General features: G+C 38.1%; 1 protein-coding gene and 1 pseudogene across 2 annotated transcripts; both read left to right on the forward strand.

The window, feature by feature from the left end:
* Window positions 1-4,214: 4,214 nt before the first annotated feature.
* On the forward strand, window positions 4,215-10,256 carry LOC130738702 (protein AGENET DOMAIN (AGD)-CONTAINING P1-like). 2 transcript variants are annotated; one of them, XM_057590814.1, is made up of 4 exons: window positions 4,215-4,531; window positions 5,165-5,640; window positions 5,732-6,205; window positions 9,942-10,256. In XM_057590814.1, exons 2-4 carry the CDS (start codon window positions 5,326-5,328, stop codon window positions 9,987-9,989), a joined length of 837 nt encoding a protein of 278 aa, XP_057446797.1. In that variant the 5' UTR covers window positions 4,215-4,531; window positions 5,165-5,325; the 3' UTR covers window positions 9,990-10,256. The 2 variants fall into 2 exon arrangements, with proteins under 2 accessions (XP_057446797.1, XP_057446798.1); XM_057590815.1 differs by having other exon boundaries at window positions 4,215-4,523.
* On the forward strand, window positions 6,212-9,935 carry LOC130738701 (pentatricopeptide repeat-containing protein At5g39350-like; annotated as a pseudogene).
* Window positions 10,257-24,735: the final 14,479 nt, after the last annotated feature.

Genomic DNA, 24,735 nt, shown 5'->3' on the forward strand with positions numbered 1-24,735 from the left:
CAAATGTCCGTTTCATAGCCATTTTATTGTCTTTTTGTCTTCCCAATTGAATTCACTAAGCTTAATTGTAACACTCAATGTTTTCATTCACAGGAATCATAATAGGGATCTTTTGAAGAGAACTTCAATCTTTACTGTGGGTGGTTTAGGGATAAACTACATTATAACCATATGTTATATTAATTTTTTATCGCTTACCAATTACCCGTTGAGTGTGTAAACTAAAAATATAGAACTTTGAGTCGTTACTTATATTGCAATTAAATTCATATAAAAATTATGTACCCAAAAAGAATTCATATACAAATTCTTTACAATTGAAATTCATCACCAAATTCTCTAAAATAAGAATTCATTCCAAAATTCTGTTAGAATAGAATTGAATTTATCACCAAATTTAAAACATTATGAACTCTGAATTTAATAAAACCATCAACAAGGCTCTTCATTTTTAACCTCAATTAAATTTCAAAAACAAAAAAAAAATCTCAACTAACAACGCCCAAACAACACAGATCACCACACCCAAGGAGAGTGAGCAATGTTTATCACATACTCTTTTAGGAATATTAATTTTATGAAATTAAAATCATTTAAGATACTAATCCTATTCTAAAATCCTAACCCAGTAACCAAACACATTTGAGAAAATCAGCTTGCTTCCATGATCGTCCTTCACACGAGTGCACAGCCAGAAAACAATAGCCTTCCATGCAATACATGAAAATTAATTTAATTTGATACGAATTTTTCAAACTCCACTAAAATTAAATTTAATGTGTTTATTAGTAAATATTTAGTTAATATCACAGTTACATAATTACATAGGACATGCCTAATTAGTTTAGAATTATAGTATATATTAATTAATATTTGGCTTAATTGCACTTTTCGTCCCTTATCTATACCGCTTGTGCAATTTTGATCCTCTTTGTTTAAAACGAACAATTTTAGTACACCAAAGTTCAAGATGTGACAATTGGGTCCTTCCGTTAGTCTCCGTTCAATTCCAAACGAAATATTCTTATTTTGATTCATTTATACTATCTACACCACCATAGATGACAAATCAGAAAATAAAAAAATAAAAAAATAATTAAAAAAACGAAATTATCCCTAAAATAACTAAAAACAATTTTTTTTCCCTAAAATCACTCTTATGATTCTCTCATCTTCAATTCTTCACACCCTATCAGCACGTTTTAAAAAAAAAAAAAAAACCTTCACCCTATCATCTTCATTATCCATCTCCCATCATCTTCACCCAAATTCAGAACCTTCAGCCTCAACCCTTCATCTTCATCCTCAACCCCCTCTCATCCCTTTTCCTCTGACAACCCACAAAACCCAGTTGTGATTTGAAACCTAGGAAACCACTGCGTCGTCCTCCTCATCTCGGCATGTGACCACCTTGAAAAACCCATCAACAATACCCACAATTTTTACTGGCAATCAACAATATTCTGCTTTCTGGGCAATAAGAGAAAAACCCTAGCCATCAAGAGGAGACAGGAGCGAAGAGAAGAGTGTGAGGAGCGAGTGACCACCATCCTCATCCGCCACTACCTCACGCGCCACCACGACTAATCCTTCCTCTGCCTCATCCTCTCCTCCCTCCTCCTCTCAACCTCAAAACCGTCAACCCTGAAAACAACAATGGGTCACAGTGTAGATCTGGGTCTGAGATCTCAGTTTCAAGTTGTAGATCTGGGTTTGCTCACTGGAGGCGGAACTAGCAGCGCTGCCTGCGCCGGCGGTGATGACGGCGACGACGACCTCGACATGGGTATCGACAACGGCTGCGGATTGGAGATCTGAATCGAGTTGAACGATGGGGTTTGTTGCAGGAAGATATGAAGACAAGCCACCCACAATCACTAGACGCCGAGATCTTCCGCGCCGACCACCGCTTCTTCTTTGACGGCGGCGATCGAGGTCCAGAGAGGGAGAGAGACGCAGAGACAGGGTGAGTCCAAAGAAAACGAAATCAAAGATCATAAACATAAACAAGAGGAAGCGAGATTCATAGAGGGCTTAGGGAGGGAGAGGCATGTTGTTTAGGTGAGAGAGAGGTTCAGGTGAGAGGGAGGGGAAGAAGATGAAGATGCAGGATTTTTTTTTATGAATATCAATCTTTTTTTGGTGATAAAGATTCAGTTCATGTATTTTCATTTGATGGTAATACTGATTTTAATCATTTTAAATGTTAAGATTATATTTAATTTAATTAAGTTTTTAGATCCTGTTTAATTATGATTGATTATAATTTAAGTTAAGCTAATTTTGTTAATTATTATTATTATTTTTACTTAATGATGTGGCAGCTTAGTGGCAAATTTTGTCAGATCCACGTCACTAATGAGTTCCACATAGACTAACTCTGTTAGCAATTTGACAGAAGGGTCTAATTGTCTGGTGTACCAAAATTGCTCGTTTTAAACAAAGGGGGTTCAAATTGCACAAGGACCTAACATCAGGGATGAAAAGTCCAATTAAGCCTTAATATTTAAAAATAAAGTTGGGTTTTGTCGTCTATGTAATTATTGTATAAAAAAATTCACTTAAAATAATAATTTAAATAAAAAAATTTAAACCCGACAAACCAATTATTATTTTTCATCAAAACAAGTCTTCCATATGTGCTGGGTTTGATATTTTGTTGTTAAAAAACAATCAGATTCGTAAAAGAAAAATGACAAGTTGAATTTTTCTGTATGTATTGGGTACTGGCACGTTCAATTTTTCATATATATTGGGTATTGGCTTGTTGAATTTTGCCCATATGTACTGGGTTCTTCATCTACCCAGTGTCTTATTTTACTGTCAAAAAGCAATCAAATTCTTGAAAAAAATTGACAAACAGCTTTTTACTTTTTATTTTAGCTCTTTTTTTCAACTTTTACTTTTAAGCAACTTTTAAGCTATAAAAAAGTTGGGCCAAACACTACCTTAATGTAATTATTTCAGTTGTAAAAAAAAGTAATTATAAGTAAAATAATTCAGCAATTAGATAAAAAGACAAAAACCACAAATAAGTAAAATAATCGCGCTTCTACAAAACAAAATCAAAACATATTCATCACGAAAAAAAGAACTTACAAATTTATATTTTCTTATATCTAAAATAATATTTTTTCATTCAATTCATGAATTATCTCTTAATTTCATAAATATAACAAAAATAACACATATTTTAAAAAATTTCACGAGATAAACAAAAATGAATATCTCCCGTGCATCGCACGGGTAAAAATACTAGTAATGACATATAAACCAATAAATTTTTACATTTCTATTCACATATGGAGATGGATACAACCTTGATTAAATATAAGAGAAATAATTAGCATTTTACACTAATACTCATGCTTAATTTGAAAGTGGTCGATGACAAATTTGCTCCTAAAAGACTGCAATAACTTCTCCTTTATATAATATATATGAGTTATTAGTCAAATTAGTCTCTTATTTTATAAGCGAGTTTGATTTTAGTCCCTCGGCGGAAAAATGATATTTAGTGGCATTTAAAATGACGTTTATTGACAGTTTTTGAACGCCACTAAACGTCATTTTTCCGCTGAAAGACTAAAATCAAACTCACTTACAAAATCAGGGTAATGTGATTATTAACCCAATATAGATTTATAGACACATATAGATATATATCTCTCACTTAGTATGATTTTAATGTGAATGTAAATAAAGAATTAAAAATTCTTAAACAACGATAAAGTACACACTTTTGTAGTGTTCATTGATACTTTTTAAGCCTTTTTTTTAAGAAAATTATTTTAAAAACTCATTGAGTTACATTTCCTTTTTTTAAATAAACAAACATCTTCAAAATAATTTTATTTTCCGGTAATTCCTTTCTTTGTTTCTTAAATGATATAAACTAGTCCGTTTTTTTTTTTTTTGGTCAACGGGAAATAGTTTCATTGATAATGAGCAAATGCCCAAGCAGATTACAAGTAGAACATAAACACTAGGCGCTTAAGGGAGCCCAGCCTGAGGCCATTACAACTCTAACGGCTCTAACAGGGGGAACTCATGATAGTTCACTTGGAACACAACAAGGAGTGATACCACGATGCATAAAAGATAAAAACATTAGGATCTAAGCAAGCTCACTCACACTAGAACAGGAAAGCAACAAAACTAAAAACCTGCAGAACCTAAAATCCTAAGAACACCAGTGATTCAAATTGACTTTCTGAGCAGTGTGGATCTTTCCTTTTTAAACAACCAATTCATTTCAGTTTCACTGGGGCGGAGCCAAGGCCCAGCAAGGCTGGGTTTTTTCTTTGGGCTGGAGGGGCCCTTTTGGGCAAGAAAATAATAAAATTTGGGCAAACATTTTTTATGTGACTCTCTCGTCTCTCTCGTTTTCTTTCTCCCTTGACTGGCTTGCTCCGTTGCTCGCATAGAGTCTCACCGGCACGGCGGCGCGGCACCGCAGAGAATGAGAGGCTGAGGTGGAGCTGCGGAGGGAGGACATTGCGGAGCTCCTTCTCATTCCCAAGGTGACTAGGTAATTGATAATTGATTTTGGGATTGATCAAATTAGGGTTTCAAATTTGTAATTGATTTTGGGATTGATCAAATTAGGGCTTCAAATTGCTAATTGTACCATACATGTTTCTATTGATTATTGAATCTATTCTGAATTTGATGTATTTATGTGAGCACCCTTTTTCTAGTATTAGCAGCATCTTTTTTCTATTCTGATCTGAATAGTCAATATGAATTAATTATTCCCCGTCTACTGTTTCTATTCTGAAGTATTAACTATATTAGTCTTGCTCTCTAATGTGTTGGGAGGAAATCCTCATCTTTTGATTTAGAAGTGGGGTTCGCATTTCTTTAAGTCTGCAGCACGTTTGTGCAATAAGATAACTCATGTCTTAGCTATTCTAGGCTTCTAGCAAAGTAATATAGTTAGTGTGTGTCTTGTGGAAGTCTATCCATTAATTTGTCTTCTTTCTTTACTGCTGGATAGTGGATATTCTACCAGTTACTAGTTTGGTGAATTCCCACTTTTAATATTTTAAAAAAAGTCTGACAATTGAGATTAGTTTTTTGGTGAACGTTCAAAGTTAGTTACTAGGTTAATGTCATCAAAGCTACTTTCTCTTATTGAAACTTGCATTTATTTTATGAACAGGTAGTTTATGTGGCAACCCATTAAGCCCTAAAGCGATGACATCCAAACCCGCTTAACCCTTCCAGAAACCTGGCACTGAGGTTGAAATCTTTTCCAAAGGTGACGAAGGCATCCGCATCTGGTCCGTCGGCAAGGTCATCCACGGGAACCATAGTCATGTCATGGTGGAGTATACTTACTGCGAGCAAGGCACCAATCCCCGGGTAGAATTCGTGAGCATTGACAATCTCCGGCCACGCCCTCCGCTGAAGCCCCACCATGACTTCAAGTCCGGCGACAAGGTGGACACCTACAACGACAAAGGCAGCTGGTTGGAGGGTCACATAACCAGCACATTAAGCGATGGCAGATCCTTCGTGTGTTATAATGACCCCAATCAAAAGTTCTTGTTTCCCAATGAGAAGCTCAGGGCGCACCATGAATGGATCGATGACCATTGGGGGCCTCCAACACAACAACCAAAGAAGGCGGAACAGGTATGCTTCTATGTGAATTACAATTTTGTTATCATTTGTTGCACTAGGAGGATTTGTGGGCTAAACTGCAATCGTTTGGATGTTTTTGAAGGAGTTGTTTAGAAAGGGCGACTGGGTTGAGGTTTCCAGTGACGTGGACGGTTATCTAGAAACTTGGTTTCTTGCTGAAGTTGTTGAGGTAAGGGTACAAGGGAAGTTCAAGTACCTTGTTCGGTACAAGCATTTACTGGATGATAACTCTCCCAAGTATCTTGAAGAGGAGATTGATGCCCAACATATAAGGCCTCTTGCGCCCAATACTAGAGATGGTGATGCTAAACTTGGACTAGTGGGCAAAGTTGATACTTGGCATATTGGTGATTGTGATGCTAAATATAAACTAGGTGATAGAGTTGATGCTTGGTCTCTTTCGGGCTGGAGGTATGCTAAGATTATTGAGGTTCAGAACGATAACATATATAAAGTTTTCTTGAAGGGTGACGAACAAGAAAAGGATAACTTTGACCCCATCACATTGAGACGGCATTATGACTGGGTTGATCGCAAATGGGAAATAGCTTCTCAGGTATGATTGCATTGTTCTTTAGTTAAAATTTCTCATTAATAGCTAACTATTACATGCATAGTCCCTTTTATATAGGAGGATTTTGAAAAATAACAGTCACAACAAAAAACAACTATCTATTAACAAGCCTAAAACTGAATTATTATTTAACATTCCCCCTAAATAATAACACTCCCAGCTTTAAATCTAAGCTCTTCGTGAACACATCAGCAATCTGCTCATCAGTCCTGCAAAAATCTAGTTTCAGCTTCCCCTTGCTAATTTGGTCAATGAAACCTTGTCTCTATATGTTTGCTCCTTCCATGAGCAAAAATCTAGTTTCAGCTTCCCCTTGCTAATTTAGCCAAGTTTATAACAAACTTGTTGTCCACCCTAAATACAATTGCTCCCACTTTCTTCAAGTTCAATTCATCTAGCAATGTACTCAGCTATTGAGCCCAACAAGCCTCCATGCAGGCTGCTATTACTCTGCTTTACAAGTTGACAATGCAACAACAGGTTGCTTCTTGGAACACCAACTAATTGGGGACTCTCCAAGACTAAACAGGTAACCTGTTGTCCTCTTTCTGTCCACCTTGTCTCCACACTAATCCGCATCTGAATAGCCCATCATTTCCTTGCTAGAGCTTCTCTCTGCAGTCCAAAACATTACTCCCAGTCCCAAACACTATGTTCAGAGAGAAATAGGGGAACTTGGTTAATTTCTCATTAACAACTAACTATTAAATGCATAGTCTGTTTTATATATGAGGACTTAGAAGAATAACATTCACAACATAACACAACTATCCATTAACAAGCCTAAAATTGAATTATTATTTAACATGTAGTCTACTTTTCATACTAGATTTTTGCTTCAAAGAATTGAACTTCCTTGAAAAGTTTAATACTTGTCCTTCCTTGATATGGTATTGGAGTTCATGGGATGAAGTTTAAGGCTGGCTTTGATTTGGACACATTTGTTCAGAACTCTTTTCTGGCAATGTATATGAATGTTGGGGTGGTTTTTGACTTGATGAAGGAAGAAACTGTGGTGCCTTGGAATACCATGATTACTGGGTACTTAAGGAATAACTGTGCGGAGGTTTTAAGGGTTTATAACACAATGATGGATGCTGGTGTGGAGCCTGATTGTGCTACTGTTGTTTCAGTGTTTCCAGTTTGTGGGCTTTTGAAGAATGTGGAGCTTTGGAGAGAGGTTCATGCCTTAGTAAAAGAGAAAAGATTTGGGGGGGGGGGGGACATGATGGTTTGGAATGCGATGCTGGTCATGTATGTCAAGTGTTGTCTGATGAAAGAAGCATGGGGGTTAGTTAATGGGATGGATGAGTAGGATGTGGTGACATGGACAATTTTGATTAATGGATATATTCTGAATGGAGATGCAAGAAGTGCTTTGATGTTGTCGGATAATGCTGTTGGAAGGGGTGACGCCAAATTTAGCTAGTGTAGCTTTTCTACTTCCTGTGGCAGTTTTAGTTAATAAGATAGGTGAGTAGGATGTGGTGACATGGACAACTTTGATTAATGGATATATTCTGAATGGAGATGCAAGAAGTGCTGTGATGCTTAGTCGGATAATGCTGTTGGAAGGAGGGAAGCCAAATTTTGTTAGTGTAGCTTCTCTGCTGCCTGTGGCAGTTTTGGTTCTTTGAACTATGGCAAGTGCCTTCATACATGGGCAATAAGGCAAAAGCTTGAGTCTGAGGCCATAGTACTGATAGTAGAAACTGCCTTGATTAATATGTATGCCAAATGCGTTTGTGGCATCCTCAGTTATAAAGTGTTAATGAAATCCTCTAAAAAGAGAACAGCCCCATGGATTGCTGTTCTATCTGGGTTCATACATAGTAGGCTTGCAAGAGAAGTAATTGAACTCTTCAAACAAATGTTACTGGAAGATGTTCAACTTGACAGTGCAATCTTTAATAGTCTTCTTCCTGCACATGCTATTCTTGCTGACCTCAAATAGGCAATGAACATACACTGTTACCTTTTAAGGTTAAGATTTCTTTACAGGCTTGTAGTAGCAAGTATTTTAGTTGATATAAGTGTGGAAGTTTATGATATGCTCACCACATTTTTAATATAATTCCTTTGAAGGACAAGGATATTATTATTTGGAGTTCCATAATTGCTGCTTATGGAAAGCATGGGCATGGCGAAATGGCCATTTCAGTTTTTAATCAGATGGTTCAATCTGGAGTGCAACCAAATCAAGTCACTTTCACCTTTGTTCTGCATGCTTGCAGCCATGCCAGTTTGGTTGATGCCGGTTTGTTTCTGTTCAAGTTTATGCTTAAACAACATCAAATTATTCCTCTTGATGATCACAATACATGCATCATTAATCTTCTTGGCCGTGCTGGACGATTGAATGATGCATAAAATCTTCTTAGAACAATGCCCGTAGAACCTAGCCATATTGTATGTGGTGCACTACTTGGCGCTTGTGTGATTCATGAGAATGTTGAACTGGGAGAGGTGGCTGGTAGGTGGACTTTTGATCTTGAACGTGAAAACACTGGAAATTATGTTCTGTTGGCAAAGCTTTATGCTGCTGTAGGAAGATGGAGAGATGCAGAGAATGCTAGAAAATTATGGTTGGTTTAAGAAAATTACCTGCTCAACATTTAGTTGAGGTGAGAAGTATGTGAAATAGATATGCTTATATAGATTACAATGTCAGCTAACTACATTCGCCACAATCAGGAAAACTCTATCCAACATACATTATGTTAACTATGATGGAGAGAAGTGTCGGTTTTGTTATTGTCCCTAAGACAGTTTTATAAGTTACTCATGATTGTCCCTTTACTAAGGCTGTGTGGTCATTTTGTCTGTTACACCTGCGACAACCTCTTATTCTCCCGCTCTCTTGATGAGTAGTTGGATTCTTTTGCTCTTTAGTTGGTTTACTGAATCACAGAGCAAGATATGGCAATCTCATGTTCCTTGTCATTGCTTGGTTTATGTGGCACTCATAACCAGTTAATTGAGAGCAAAAGTTTTCTGTTGCCATATTTCTTCCTTGAAGTCATGCAATTATCAATGATTTTGAAACAGCAAGATGCATATACAGAAGCTAATACTACAGTGTGGAGTATCAATGGAGTTTCCGTTTGATAGATGCTTTGAATTGGATGCGGATGTGTCAACCTAGGGAAATTCCTGGCTGGCAGGGCTGTTCAAATAAAAAAGGTTCACTGAACCATATTAAGAACTGAACTGTACCATATTTGTTTTTACCGAACCATATTAGTAAATTCATGAACCTGAACCTTTTAATTTAGAAACAATTCCCGAACCAAATCATTTTATTAGTTTAATTCGATGAACCCCAGAAACTAGAATCTTGTCTAGAGTCCGACAATGAGGACCAACTGTTGGGCTGCTCGTACCATGCTTTCTCTGATGGGATCATCCACCGTGGGAGAAAGCGAAGTGCGTCGTGTTGAAGTTTTGGGCGATGGGATAATCTGATATGAGGAAGATGGGTCTCGCTGCTCTCATCCTCATTTCGCTGTTGATTTTCCTCAAACCACCATTTGAGGATGTCTTCAAATTCTGCATTGTTAATTAAATTTCGCTTCTTTTCCTTTCATTATTTGTTTTTGTAATTTCCTATGTTTTCCAATTATTTGAGATGTAGTTTCTGTACTCTTTGTTGTGTTTTTTGATCGCCTTGGTACTATGCTTTTGTTGCAAATTGAATCATGATTAATTTTAATTACAGGGCAGCAGCTGTAGCTCTGATGAGGAGTACGGATTTGCTCAAATTTAGAAGATGCAGGCTTGAAAGAATTGATTTTTCAATGAATGCTCCAATCTTAACTGTATCAACTAAAGACCTGGATAACTTTTACTATTTTATCATGAGTGTATCAGTCTTTGCTAAACTTGATAGCTGCTAGTCTCTTAGGATTCATGATATTGAGGAATTTCACTAGCGCTAGTTAGAAACTAGTTTCCCCACCATTCCTCAATGACTACTGTGGTTTTAACTGGTATTATCTTGACTAGTATTCAATTTTTCTGTTATTGTTATCAAGATTTTTCTACCTTTAATTTTATTAGAAGAGGGACTTGTTCCGGTATGAAACCAACAGACTTAGGCCCCGTTTGGAAACACAACTTAATTAAGTGCTTATGGTTATAAGCGCTTATGACATAGCGCTTATTCATAAGCTATTTTAAAATTTTTATTGAATTTAATTGAAAATAAGCTACATATAAGCATAAACTCTTTTTCATAAGCTATCCTGAATAGCTTATGAAAATAAGCTCAAAATAGCTTATGGTAGGTCATAAGCTGTTTGCATAAGCTCTCCCAAACACTGACATAAGAGCTTATGCTACCAGATAAGCTCAAATAAGCTATTCCAAACGGGGCTTTAGGCTAACCAATTTGAGAGCAAGCGAAAGTACAAAACAAGTAAAAATGCGTGAAATGATAGGTCCCCCACCGCTTGGGTGGTGCCTGTTATTTATAGCTTGGGTTTTAGTCCGAATGGACCATGGGTTGCCGGCCCATTTGTTACATAGGATTGGTTAGCCCAATATGAATAAAACTAGTGCGCCCGGTACCAGACCACAAGCCCACAAGACACAAAGGTAACATTTGGAAACCAAATAGAACATAACGGAACAGAATATAACAAAACGGAACGGGACAATGATGTTCTGTGTACTATGTTTGGTACACACATCACATACAGAACAAGACTGTAATGTTAATTACAAATGTGCCCTTACCATGTTCAGTGTTTAATTAAGCATGAAAAATAGCAAAACAATGGAACATATTACTTTTTTTCGATAATGAAACATCTGGTTAATATTTTTTATAGCGATTGATATTTTTTTGACGGAAGATCAGCAATTGATATTACTAGTGTACATTAGATTGAGAAATGACATCAGACCATTGTTTTCATCCATCGTGTAATTAAACTAGAGATGAATTCGGTTTGATCGATAACGTCCATCTTCTATGTGGGTGTACATGTCGATGTGATTAAGAGGAAAAAGTAGAGTGATTGAAATTTATTTTACATGGAACAGTGTTCGCAGATGAAGAAAATTGAGATGGATGAGACGGCTCGCATAAAACTGAAGAGAGAAGTGAATAATTGGGGAAGATGAGAGCATAAACCTAGGGGTAGTTTTGTGTGTGTCAAAATTTTCTTTGAGTGTCATGTTCTGTTCTCTTTGGTTCCACCATTTTTCAGGGAACCAAAGTGTTCTGTTCAATGAGTATTTTGTCATGTTCTGTTCCTACTTAAACGTGTAACAAACATGGAACAAAACCCACATGTCCCGTTCCGTCCCGTTCCAACATGTCTACCAAACGCTACCTAAGACTTAGAATAAGACAAAAGTGTCTTTAATAAGCCCACAATAAATTGATCCGCCATATACGAGAATGAAATGAGCGCGCAGGCTTCAACGTTTAAAAATTTAAACAAATGTGAATAGTACAATGTCGGTCCTCCTTCTCATCTTTTCCCTTTGCGTGTACACTTAGACGAAGAATCACTTCATCTGTCATTTCACCTGCCCTTACCGTGTTTCGATTTCAAAATCATCATTACTTTACCTATCATAATTACATCAACAAAAATATACACAATATCTTGGAACTTGGTGCATCAATGCCACCAAGAACTTTAATTCTCCACTAACATAACCATTAAAGAAGAAATGAAGAATTTATAAGTTTTAAAATCATAAACATATATGAAAGGTCATACCCCTTCTTAAGAATATTTCGCTTCCTACACCGATATGTCCCTTCCAGCATTAAGAGCCAACCTTTCTTTTAGAAACGTTTCACATTTGGACCATCATGTCCCTAAAAATTGAAACGTCTCGCTCTGACGCGTCCTTTCAAATGAAACGTTCCGGACCAACGTGTGAACGTTTAAATGAATGGTCCTAATGCAGGCATGAAAACACGCGTCTATCCCCAATTAAACTCTACCCTTTTCACCTTCTTCCTTCATCTTCTTTAAAACCCCACCGTTTTCACTTTCACCTTACTCACAATTACCATCAAGCTTACCAAAAACTCAAAGTTCTAAACTTTCCTCTGCAATTTCTCTTGCTACTCGTCTTTGCAAAATCAAAGTCTTCGTTCTGCACTTTCCATTTGTGCAACCATTTCTAGAAATTCTTCAAGTTTCCACCCTTCTTCAGTAAGCTTCGTAACTTTCTCTTCTTCAATTTTATGCAACTTCATCTCTTTTCTTTTATGGATTTCCCAGTTCTGCTTCTTTGCATCTTCAGAACATAACTTTGAAAATTCCTACCAATTTTACCAAACAAACGTTTTTCCAAACTCCTCACACTTTGAACTTTTACTTTCAGGAATCCCCAAAATGGCTGCTAAACGTACTCATAGGAACTCTAGTACTGATAAATCTACCCCCACTGCCGATGCCCTATGGGTTTCTAGTAAAGTAAAAACCAGATTTTCGAAATTTAAAACTACTAAGGCTGTAATGGATTTGATCACCAAGTATACCTTTCGAACCGATAATCAAGATGTTTACCTGGATATAGTTCCTTGCGCCTCTAACGAACCTTGCTGCTTCGGAGAAGTAGATAATAATGGGAAAAATCACACTTATTTCTTTGAAAATATTTTCGCCGATCTAAAATGTACACTTCCCCTGTCTGATTTTACATGTGTTGTTCTCACAATCCTGAATGTTGCGCCCACACAACTTCATTGTAATAGTTGGGCGTATGTAAAAGCTTTTGAACTCCTTTGTGAAACCTTAGGAATAGATCCCACCCCCACCAAATTTTTCTATTTTTTTGAAACCTGTGAACGTAGCGTGAAGGGCGAATATCTTTCTCTAGCCACTGCTCGAGGAATGGGTATGTTTTCCCTCTATCGAAGCAACTACAAACACTTCAAGGGAAAAAATTTCAAATTAAAAGAAACTGAAAGGTGTAAAGATGTTTTCTACTTTGAAGATGGCAGTCCTAAATTCCCTTTCTACTGGACTGATCACTATGAAGTGATACACAAAATTTCTGATGATTCCTTGCCAATTTTTTTCTACCATTGAACTTAACCTCTTTGAGTTTCTAAATGCCCACTTTGAAAAAATATTGGGTTCCTATGTGGGTAAGACTTGCATCTTTAACCTGTTTGAAAACTTATTTCTACTCTCAACATTAACACTTCCTTTATGTTTCAGGCAAAATGACTCACCTATCTGATGAAGAGCTTCTTCGGTTCCGCCGAGAGCAACAAGCTGCACGTGAGAAGAAGAACCCTTTGAAAGTCTTGGCTGACGTTGATGCCGGTCATTCTGGAACTGAAACTGGTAACCCGCAAAAGAAAAGGAAGAAAAACAAGACTCCTGAGTCCGCTAAGGCGAAAGACTTTTGTTGGTCAATCTGCAAGTGTACAGATATCTTCCGGGTTTTAATATCGAATCCAAAGGGACCGTGAGTGAGAATTATGGTTTAAGCGCGAAGTTTGTGAGTTTTGAAAGCAATAAAATACTTGTTTGTTTGGTTTGATTATTTTGACAAAAGATCGTCAAGAAAGCAATCGTTAACGTATTGAAAAGATCAATTGATAGAGATGCCTTGGGTTATTGATCATCTACTCCACTCTAGCCAACCTATCCTATACAACTGAGACCTTGATTCAATTCCTTGTTGTTTTAGCCTAGTTAACTACTTGTTGATGCCTCATACAAATAATTCTCTCAAACTGAAAGTTAGGCCCAATTCCTTGTGTACCTAATCATGCATTTGAGGCTCTAATTCTTTATGTTCAGGCCAACAAAACCCAACCCTTTCTCTATTCCTAGTAGAAAGCATAGAAGGATCAACTTCAATTCATGTCCCCAAACTACAACAATCTTCCAATATGATTATAGTCTAGTCTTTAGCAAGATGTACATTCAAGCTAAGAATGCAAATGGAATTGAAATTCAAGGTAGAATCAAGAACAAAAGCATAGAGATAGGAATTAAAACTAGAGTTTCATAGACTCACTTAAACCCAAAGCAAAAAGTAGACTAGCCACTCATGGCTAGTAAATCCATACAAGAAATGATAAAGAAACCTGAGAAATTACAAGGTGGAAGCTTCCCACAAGCCCCAAAAGCATTTCCTCAGCCTCTAAACTTGATAAAAATCTAAACAAGAGTCCAAATATTCCAAGTGTTCTGAACAAAATGGCCAAAAGCCTTATTTATAGTAAAAAAGGTCGAGTTGGGCACTCAAGCACTGCCCTGGGGCGCTTGAGCGCCCATGAGGCAGAAGCACACTCCCAAGCTTCAGGAGGGCTGGCACTTAAGCGCCAGGTATGGGCGCTTGAGCGCCAGCTTCACGTTTCTGGTGGCTTTTTGGATTCTTGTAACCCCCCTTTGAATGCATCCATCAATTCCTTATGCATCTTGGCCTTCCCTCTTCATGAGTTACCTACTGAAGCACTAAAGAACCAAGACAAGTAATAACATCAAGAAATTCAAAGAGTTTTTAATCACCTTAGTCCTCACAAATCAATGGAAAAACTAATGCAAGTCTTAAACTTTATAAAAATGCAAGAAAGACCCTCATAAAACCACAAAATTACTAAAACCAACCACAAACATAAAAATGCATGAAACACTACATGAGACAAAGAAAAAGACTCAAAGCTCTCAAAGAAATGACCCTAAATACACTACTAAAATAGGGTCATCACACCACTATACTCAACTACAGCTCGCCCTCGAGCGTAAAGAACACTCGCTTGCCCTCAAGCGCAAGAAATACTCTCACAACAAGTGCACGAACAAGGAATACTTATCACAAAATAGGGGGATAGAGAAACTACAGCCGGTTTCAAGAGAAAGATCCAACAACCTACTTCATGCATCCCTTAAATAAAGAAGAGTATAGATCCATTCATGAGAAGCATATAGATCTAAAACTCCTAGGATGAGATGTATATTTAGTGCACTGAGCACACAAGCAGTTCATAGGTACTGGGTATCATCCACTCAAAAGCAACAAAGATCAAACATGCACAAGTTCGAGAGACTTAAAAACAGGTTGAAATGTTGGCTTGGTCAAAAGTGACGGTGGTTGGCTCCTAAGGAAAACTAGGCTTTCAAAGCAAAATGAGTGTAGTCCAAATCAAGTAACCCCCGGAGCTTTTAACATTGAACTTTTTAAGCACAAGTCTCTTAACCCCTTTACAATTGTTCTTTTTTTTTTTCCTTTATTTTACAACTCCAACTTGATTAGGAGTCTTTTTCTTTCATTTACTTTTTAACTTTTTCTTAACTTGGGGCAAGTGACAAATTCACAAATTATTAAGCTCCATAACAACTCAAGGACCACACTCCCCAAGATTCCAACCAAACATCCAGCCCAATCTTTTGGCTACAACAAATTCTCCAATAAGGCTCAAATGGGCCAACTAATGACAATGTACAAGCCAAACAACTCAGAAGCTCAAAGTCCTAAAAAGTCTCAAGAAAAAGGCAAGTATCACAAAGCATGCAAAGAGTGGAATCACACAGTGTAAGACCAAGATTTGGTCATGTAGTACAACTCTATGTTTTGATGATTACAAGTTTCTATTGTGTATGAACAATTAGGGTACTCTAACGTGTTTTTTGAGTATTTGATTGACAGGCTCTGACTCTGTTCATACTATGTACTCGTCAGAAGCACCAAGCCATAAAGAGTTACCAACGCAACGCTTTCGCACTCACTATGTTCTGTTGAATAGTAGTAAACGCTTCAGAAGCTCTGAAGATATTAAGCTCTGATGTGGACTCTGAAGATCTCAAGTGCTGAAGCTCTGAAGACCAGAAGCAGTTGTGAAAGGTCCAGAGGCAGAAGACTTGAAGACTCTGAAGTCCCAGTGAAGTTGGCTCTGAAGACCAAGTGGCTCAGACTCTGAAGACCAGATGTTCAGTTGAACAGTCCAGACTCAAAGGCTACGTAGGTCAGAAGAACCAAGCTTCCCTCTGACTCTGATCTCTGCTTCACTTGTCCCGATATGAAGCGTCGCCAGATCAAGAGTCAACTAGGCTAAGGCACACGTCGCTATCAAAGTACAAAAGCAATTGTACTATTCCTGACGGCCTTACCTAATTCTTCAGCCATAGCAGAATCTGGAAAATCCGGATTTGCCATCCAACGGTTGCATGCTTACAACGGCTACAAACCCTAAACCTGGAGTATATAAAGAGCTGAAGACCGAAGAAAGTTACCAAGAAACTTAGTGCATATTCAAGCGATATATTCAATATTCTTAGCAATCTTTCTTCTCTGTATTCATTGTGTTCACACTTGCTTATTTTCAGAAGCATTCTTTGTAAACTGTATTTCCTCAAACAGTTGTTTGATTTTCCTTAAGGGACCAAGGTTGGTCAGATCCTTAAGAAGTCTAAGAGAGTGAATCTTAGAGTTTACTAGTTCATTGTATTGTTAGTCACTGAGCAGGTTGCTAGTGCAGTTGTAACAAACATTGAATAGTGGATTGCCTTCATTCTAAGAAGGAAGAAATCACCTTAACGGGTGGACTGGGCTAGCTTGAGTGATTCATCAAGTGAACCAGGATAAAATACATGTGTTCTCTTCTTTATCTCTTCATCTTTAGTACTTTGCGTTCTTGTGTCCGAAAGATTTGTTTAAATCTTAAGGGAAAAGCTTTTGCGGTTCAAAAACCCTATTCAAACCCCATTTTCTAGTGTTTTTCATACCTTCACACAGAACCAAGAAGTGCAAGTGAGTCAGGATCCTCCAGGGAAATTTTTATAGTGAAGGGTCAAAGCTGGACCCTTAATGGACTCACCTCAACTCCATTCTCAAGAAGCACTCGGAAGACCGAAGCCTGCTTCTCTCTTCCCCAAGCATGCAATCACTCATCCCCAAAAAACACATAAGTAGAATCATATGTCAGGCCCTAATCACTAAAGGCTTAGAAATCACTGCTATTTCTAAGATGATTGATCTAGAATCAAATGTGTTTGACGGCACTGACAATGCCAAGCAACTTGAAGAAAAGGACAAGGAAATCACCAAACTGAAGGCCATAATGAAACTGCTAAGCAATTCCAACAAGACCAACGAGAAGAAAGCCGCAGATCTGGCTTCTGAGTTGAATAAAATGAAGAAGGATTTTGAAAATTCTTTGAAGACAAAGGATGAAGAGATCGTGAATTTGAACACTGAGGCTGTTCAAATGAAAAGCTCTCTTGAAAGCCTGCAAGCTGAATATTCTAAATTGTCTGTTGAATCCTCTTCGCTGAAAATTTCCGTACTTGATCATCTTGAAGCTGGCTTTGCTAAGGCAAAGGAGCAAATATCTTTCTTGAACCCTGAATTGGCTATCAACTTTAAAGGTTCTGATCCTTATGCTAGGATCGTGGATGGTAAGTTGGTTAGCCCTAACAGTGCTGAGGAAGAAGAAGAGAAGAATGAAGAAGACAATGGCAACAACAAAGAAGGCGAAGGAGAAAACCATTAGACCTTCGCCAAACTTTACTTTATTGCTTTCATAATCTCTAGTTTCCTTTGTTTTTATGTTTTCCCTTTGTTTCTACTATGTAATGCATTTTCATTTCATGAACGAAAAATGCCTAAGTCTTTCTATTCATCAAAGCCTCAAACTCTCTACTTATGTAAGAGATTCTAAATTTCTCATCAAAGTCTAAACTTAAAACATTAATCTCTATCTTTCTCTGAGCTGCTTCGCCCAACATAGCAAATGTATGTAAAGAAAACATAAGTATTCTAAATCATCTAACATACCTTTCAGGATAAATATTAACATTTCAAAATATCTAAGCATTCAACGATATTACTTAACAAAATTGCAATTCACTAACCTTCACTTTGGAACCATTGTAATTTCGTTTTGTCCAAAGGTTACTGTATGTAGTAGAACCTTCACTTTGAAAATATTGCGATTTCATTTCGGCTAAAAGCTACTGTATATAGTAGAACGTTGCCTAAGCAAATTTTTAAAATTTCTAGAGAAATTTTATATCAATCAACTATTCTTTGAATCATAAGGCCTTTGTATATTAAACTTAATCGAAATTTACATTCTGAACTCAATTGTATGTTGAATCAGAATCACACTATCCGATTCAATTTTTGTTCGCGTGGAGACTTGTGCTTAATTTGGACAAGCTTAATCCAACTTAAGGTTGTGCTTATGAATTCGTGGCCAAACGCTCTAGTTTTAAGAGACTTACTATTTCTCAATTGTCTGGCATCGCCCAATTGATAGACCTAAGTTGATATGTTTTCAATATGAAAACAAAATAAAATGTTGCACACTCGAACATTTTTTTTTTAAAAGGTTGTGCCTCGTTAAAAACTCTCCCGCCTGGGGTAGAGAAAAAAGTGCATCACACTAAGTCTTACACACATAAACATAGTCTTAAACAACATGGAGAACAAACGTAGTCTTCAACACATACACTGAAACAAACTTTAAAAACAAAAAACAAACTAAAAGGAACATGTGGTGGCGAATCAACTATAGTAGTAGCGAGATGCTGTGCATTCCAAGCTCTTGGTACCCTTTGCCCAGACAGTTCCTCTAAGTGATACGCCCCTTGGCCCAACTCTCGCAGAATTCTGTAAGGTCCTTCCCAATTTGGTGACAACTTTGAATCATCAGGTCCTTTTGCTTTCCTTTTCAGCACCAAATCACCAACTTCCATCTGCCTTGGCACCACTCTAGAGTTATAACGAACCTCTGCTTGAGTTTCTTCTGCTAAGTTCAAATCAACCAGACTATTCATATCATTCTGCTCCTCACTGTAAGTTGCCACTCTGAAGGTCACGTCTTGCACTTCCACCGGAATCATTGCATCTACTCCATAAGTTAACTTGAAAGGTGATTCGCCAGTGGTGGACTGAGGTGTAGTATTGTACGCCCAAATTACTGTGATCAACTCATCAGCCCATAACCCCTTTGCTTCGCCAAGCCGCTTCTTGATTCCATTGAGAATAACTTTATTAGCAGATTCCACTGGTCCATTTGACTGTGGATGCTCAACTAAGGCAAAACGCATCTCAATTCCCATTTCAACACAAAACATTTTCACATTTCTGCTAGTAAATTGTGTTCCATTATCTGAGATGATTGTAGCTGGTACGCCAAACCTGCAAATCAACTTTCTCCAATAAAACTTCTTGACTTTCTCGGCACTTATCTTCGACATTGACTCTGCTTCAATCCACTTAGTAAAATAATCAACTGCAACCATAACGAATCTAATCTGCGATCCTGCTGGAGTGAACGGTCCCAAGATATCAACGCCCCACATTGCAAATGGCCATGATGAACTCATTGAACTCAGAACTTCAGGCGGTACTCTATGCAAGTCTGCATACATCTGACACTTTTCACACTTCTTTGCATACTCCATACAGTCTGTCCTCAGCGTTGGCCAATAAAACCCTGCTCTTAACACTTTTGCTGACAAAGATCTTCCGCCCACATGACCTGCACAAACCCCTTCATGTACCTCGAACATAATTCTTTCAGCTTCCTCCTTTGAAACACATCTCAGCAATGGAATCCCTACTCCCCTTCTGTATAATTGACCGCCCAGGAGAGTATAATGACTTGCTTCACGAATCTGCTCCTTAGTAAACATCAACACATCTGCTCCATCTGCTTCTAGACACATCTTAATTCACCCCATCCAATTTTGATCTGTCGCTGTTGAAATGACCATAACTTCATCGTCCTCAATACTTGGGCTGTTCAAAACTTCTTGGATCACTGATTTGTTGTTCCCTGGCTTTTTAGTGCTTGCTAACTTTGACAATATATCATCCTGGTATTTTCATCTCGTGGAACATGATTGATCTGCACTTTGTCCACCTGCTTTATCAAATTCTGGGCCTTCACCAAGTACTTAGCCAATTGTGTGTCCTTCGCCTAATACTCACCTTGAATCTGCCTGGAGACTATCTGTGAATCAGTTTTGATTGTAATGCTCTTGACTCTCATTTCAATCGCCAATCTCAATCCTGCAATTATGGCCTCATATTCTGCCCGATTGTTACTTGCTTTAAAGTCAAACTTGAGTGACTGCTCAATTGTTACGCCTCCTGGCCCTTCTAAAATTACTCAAGCACCAATGCCTTTGACATTAGACGATCCATCAACTGACAAACTCCACTCGCCTGCTTCAACACTTTTCTCTTCAGGAGACATTTCATTAACAAAATCCACTAAAGCTTGTGCTTTGATCAGCCCCTTTCTTTCAAAGGTAATTTCAAATTCTGATAACTCAATAGCCCATGAAACCATTCTTCATGTCAGATCAGGCTTTTGCAACACTTGGCGAAGTGGTAAGTCAGTTTTGACTACAACTGGAAAACCTTGAAAATAAGGTCTTAATTTTCTGGCGGATATAATCAAGGCTAAGGCAGCCTTTTCTATTTTTCGGTATCTCACCTCTGCCCCTTGAAGGGCATGGCTCACAAAATATATGATCCTCAAATCATCTTTAGTTTCTTGCAACAAGACTGAACTAACAACATTATCAGATATGGAAATAAACATTGACAACGAAATACCTGTCATTGGTTTGGACAAAATTGGCGGACTGGGTAAGTGTTCTTTCAAACTTTGAAACGCCTTCTCGCATTCTTCAGTCCACTGAAACACTTTATTCTTACTCAAGCATTGGAAAAACGGAGCTGATTTATTTCCAGAACATGGCAGGAACCTTGATAAGGCTGTTATTCGTCCAGTCAATTTCTGCACATCCTTTACTGAAGTGGGACTTTGCATCTTGAGAATCGCCTTACACTTATCAGGATTTGCTTCAATTCCCCTCCCTGTAATCATAAAGCCCAAAAACTTTCCGCTTTGAATTCCAAATGAGCATTTCTCTGGATTGAGCCGCATATTATGCTTTCTAAGTTCACCAAAAGCTTCCTTCAAATCTGAACAATGTGCTAACATTTCCTCTGACTTGACCACCATGTCATCCACATAAATCTCCATGTTTCGCCCCACTTGCTTGCCAAACACTTTGTCCATCAGTCTCTGATAAGTTGCTCCTCCATTTTTGAGCCCAAATGGCATGGTTTGGTAACAATAGTTCGCCTGATTTGTCATGAAAGCTGTTTTTTCCTCATCGGGCTGATACATTCTGATATGATGATATCCTGAATACGCATCCATTAGACTAAGCATGCCAAATCCAGACGCCCTATCCACAAGTTTATCAATGTTTGGCAAATGATGAGAGTCTTTTGGACAATGCTTATTCAAATCTGTGTAATCAGTGCACATCCGCCACTTTCCATTAGCCTTCTTCACCATAACCACATTCGCCAACCAAGTTGGATACTAGAATTCTCTGATGAACCCAACATCTAACAATTTATTAGTTTCCACTTTCACTGCTCATGCTTTTTCTTCGCCCATTTTCCTTTTGAACTGAACAACTGGTTTCGCCCCGGGATTAAGAGCCAATTTGTGACAAATAAATTCTGGATCGATCTCTAGAAGGTCCTTCGCGCTCCATGAAAATAAGTCCATATTCTCAGATAAGAGCTTGACTAATCTGTCTTCCTGACTTGCAGTTAAACTGACACCCACTTTCAAACTTTGTTCACCAATCATCACCGCCTTAGTTTCTTCTTCTGAAGTCATATTATGCTCCTGAAATCCATCACGAGGATCCAAACTAATTTCAGCTTGGTCCACATTTACCTCATAAACTCGATGCCCCTCCTTCACAGCTTTCTTTCCCATATGACCATATTGTTTGAAGCTCTCTGAATAACATTTTCGAGCCACAACCTGAGCTGCCTTCAAAATTCCAACACCACCCTTACTTAACGGATACTTAGCTGTTAAATATCTTGTGGAGATGATCGCCCCAAGTCTATTCAACGAGGGCCTCCCAATAAGCACATTGTAAGGCGAAGTACACTTCACTACCAAGAACTTGATAGCAAATGCCTCCGCATTTTTTCCTTCTCCAAAAACAGTGTTCAGCTCCACATATCCTCTGAAAAACACTTTCTCCCTAGAAAAACCCACTAATGATCCGTCGTAAGGCAACAAATCTGATTCTGTTAGCCCCAACTTCTCAAAAGCATCGCCATAAATCAAATCTGCTGAACTGCCTTGGTCCAACAGTACTCTTACAATTTCATACTCAGCAATCCTTAACATTACCACAATTGGATCGTCCTCATGAGGTTGAACCCCATCAAAATCTCTCACAGTAAAAGTGATATCTGGCTGATTGATTCCACAGCTTCCCCAATCATTAGAATAAAATGTATTAATGGAATGAACATACCTCTTTCGAGCTGAATTGGTTGTTCCTCCGCCACGGAATCCACCAAAAATGGAATGGATTCGCCCTTTTGCTTTTTCTTTTGGATGCTTCTTCTGTTCTTCATTTTCAATTTCTTTTCCTTCATCATTGTGTTTCACTAAAGTTTCAGCATCATCTGAATTGTTTCGCCCAGATAACTGTTTCACGCATCCTGCTTTGATTAACGCCTCTATCTCTTTTCGCAAAGTGAAGCAATCGTCAGTGTTGTGTCCAGAAATCCTATGGTACTCGCACCATTTTGTTTTATCCATGTGGCATGTTGGCGGTTTGGGTTGTCTCAGAAAACGAATTACATTCGCCTCCAAACACATGTGTAAAGCTTCAGTTAAGTTAACCGCCAAAGGCACCGCACCATCATTTTGGTTTCGAGTCCACGTCATAGAATGTCCATACCCACGAGTTCCATACGGTTGAGCACGATGTTTAAAATTGGAACGGTTATCGTAGCGATTATCATAGCGGTTCCGATTGTTGTACCCCCTGTCTCCATGTTCAACCGCTCCTTTCGAACGCTGATCGTTAACCGCCCCCTTTTTTGATTCAAACTGCTGTTGTTGCCTGGGAACCGCCGCGTTGGGGCGATTCTTCTTGACTTGATCACTCTGTTCCTCCCTGATGAAACTTTGAACTCTAATTCGCAACTGCGCCATCTTTTCACCGGCTTCCTGCTCAAATTATTGTTCAAATTCCTAGGCCTTAAACCTAATTCAAAAGCGACGATACAAATTTCTGGCATTTTATCTTCCAAAGGCACTGACAACTAATTGAACGGCCCCATATATGATTGCAGAGTCTCATATTGTCCCTGGCGAACATTGAACAGCGTTGCTGGAGTTACTTTATGGGCGCGACTAGTTGAAAATTGTGAGAGGAATTTTGCAGATAATTTCGTAAAGTTCACAATTGAACGTGAAGGCAACATTTTGAACCAAGTCATAGCATATTTCTTGAAAGTTGACGGAAGCATTTTGCATTTGAGTGCATCTGACGCTCCCGCAATAACCATTTTTGTATTAAAATACACCAAATGGTCCTTTGGATCGGCATCTCCATAGTAAGAATCCAGAACAAGTGTTTTCAGATTGTCTGGGACGGTAGTGTTTGCTATTTCTTCCGTGAAGGGTTGAAAATCCACCACCGTCTCAGCCATCCTTCGATCGCCCTCTCGTAGCCCATGAGTCTGATTGAGATCAGTAAGTTGAGTTTGTAACTGTTGATTGTGTTGACGAAGATCATTGAGATCATTCATAATCCGCTGAAGAACGTCAGGAGTAACACTGTTTGGAGGGACTATGTTTCGCTCCCCGTTCGCCTTGGATCGAGTCACCATTGCTGATGAAAACGAAGCCTAGAAAAAATTTTCCATCGGCCCCACTGTGGGCGCAAATGTCCCGGTATGGAACCAACAGACTTAGGCTAACCAATTTGAGAGCAAGCGAAAGTAGACAAAACAAGTAAAAATGCGTGAAATGATAGGTTCTCACCGCTTGAGTGGTGGTGCCTGTTATTTATAGCTTGAGTTTTAGTCCGAATGGATCATGGGTTGCCCGGCCCATTTGTTATATAGGATTGGTCAGCCCAATATGAATAAAACTAGTGCGCGCCCGATACCAGACCAGGACCTGTTCAGACCGAACTTCTGCTTCATGGAAACATGAATAGTACCTATTGGTAGCTAAAAGTGTTTCTACATAAACTTTTCCGTTTATCTCCACAATGGAAAATTATTCCTATATTTAACTATTTAGATGAAACATACTCAAAAAGATGCTCGAGAAAAGTTCAGCTTGGAAATATTTGAGCAATGCCATAGTTGTAGACTTTGTTATTTAAATATCATAATGATTACACCGTGGAAAATAAAGATAAAAGAGAGTTTACTTGAAGGTAAATTATGTGGTACCCATAAAATATTTTGGGTATGGTACCCGCGTTGAGTAATTTGATAGATGATTATTATATTTTTTTAGGTAAATTTTACATTTTTGCATTTCATTTTTCTATTCAATTAATTTAATCTCACGAAATTTGTTTTTTAATGAAAAATGGTTTAGTTGTAGAGATGAACGATTACGGTTGAGATGCGCGCAAAATGATCATGATTGACGGATGAACAGAGCCTAAAAAAACACAACCTACAAATCTCATGTTTCTAAGAATGAAACGTTG

Source organism: Lotus japonicus, chromosome 2 (assembly GCF_012489685.1).
Source record: "Lotus japonicus ecotype B-129 chromosome 2, LjGifu_v1.2".
Classification (NCBI taxonomy): Eukaryota; Viridiplantae; Streptophyta; class Magnoliopsida; order Fabales; family Fabaceae; genus Lotus; species Lotus japonicus.

Excerpts from the sequence above, each read along its gene's own strand:
- LOC130738702 (XM_057590814.1), top strand. The coding sequence starts at position 5,326 with ATGGTGGAGTATACTTACTGCGAGCAAGGCACCAATCCCCGGGTAGAA. Across the intron at positions 5,641-5,731 it reads AACCAAAGAAGGCGGAACAG|GAGTTGTTTAGAAAGGGCGA; the intron begins GTATGCTTCTAT and ends ATGTTTTTGAAG. Across the intron at positions 6,206-9,941 it reads AATGGGAAATAGCTTCTCAG|GGCAGCAGCTGTAGCTCTGA; the intron begins GTATGATTGCAT and ends TTTTAATTACAG.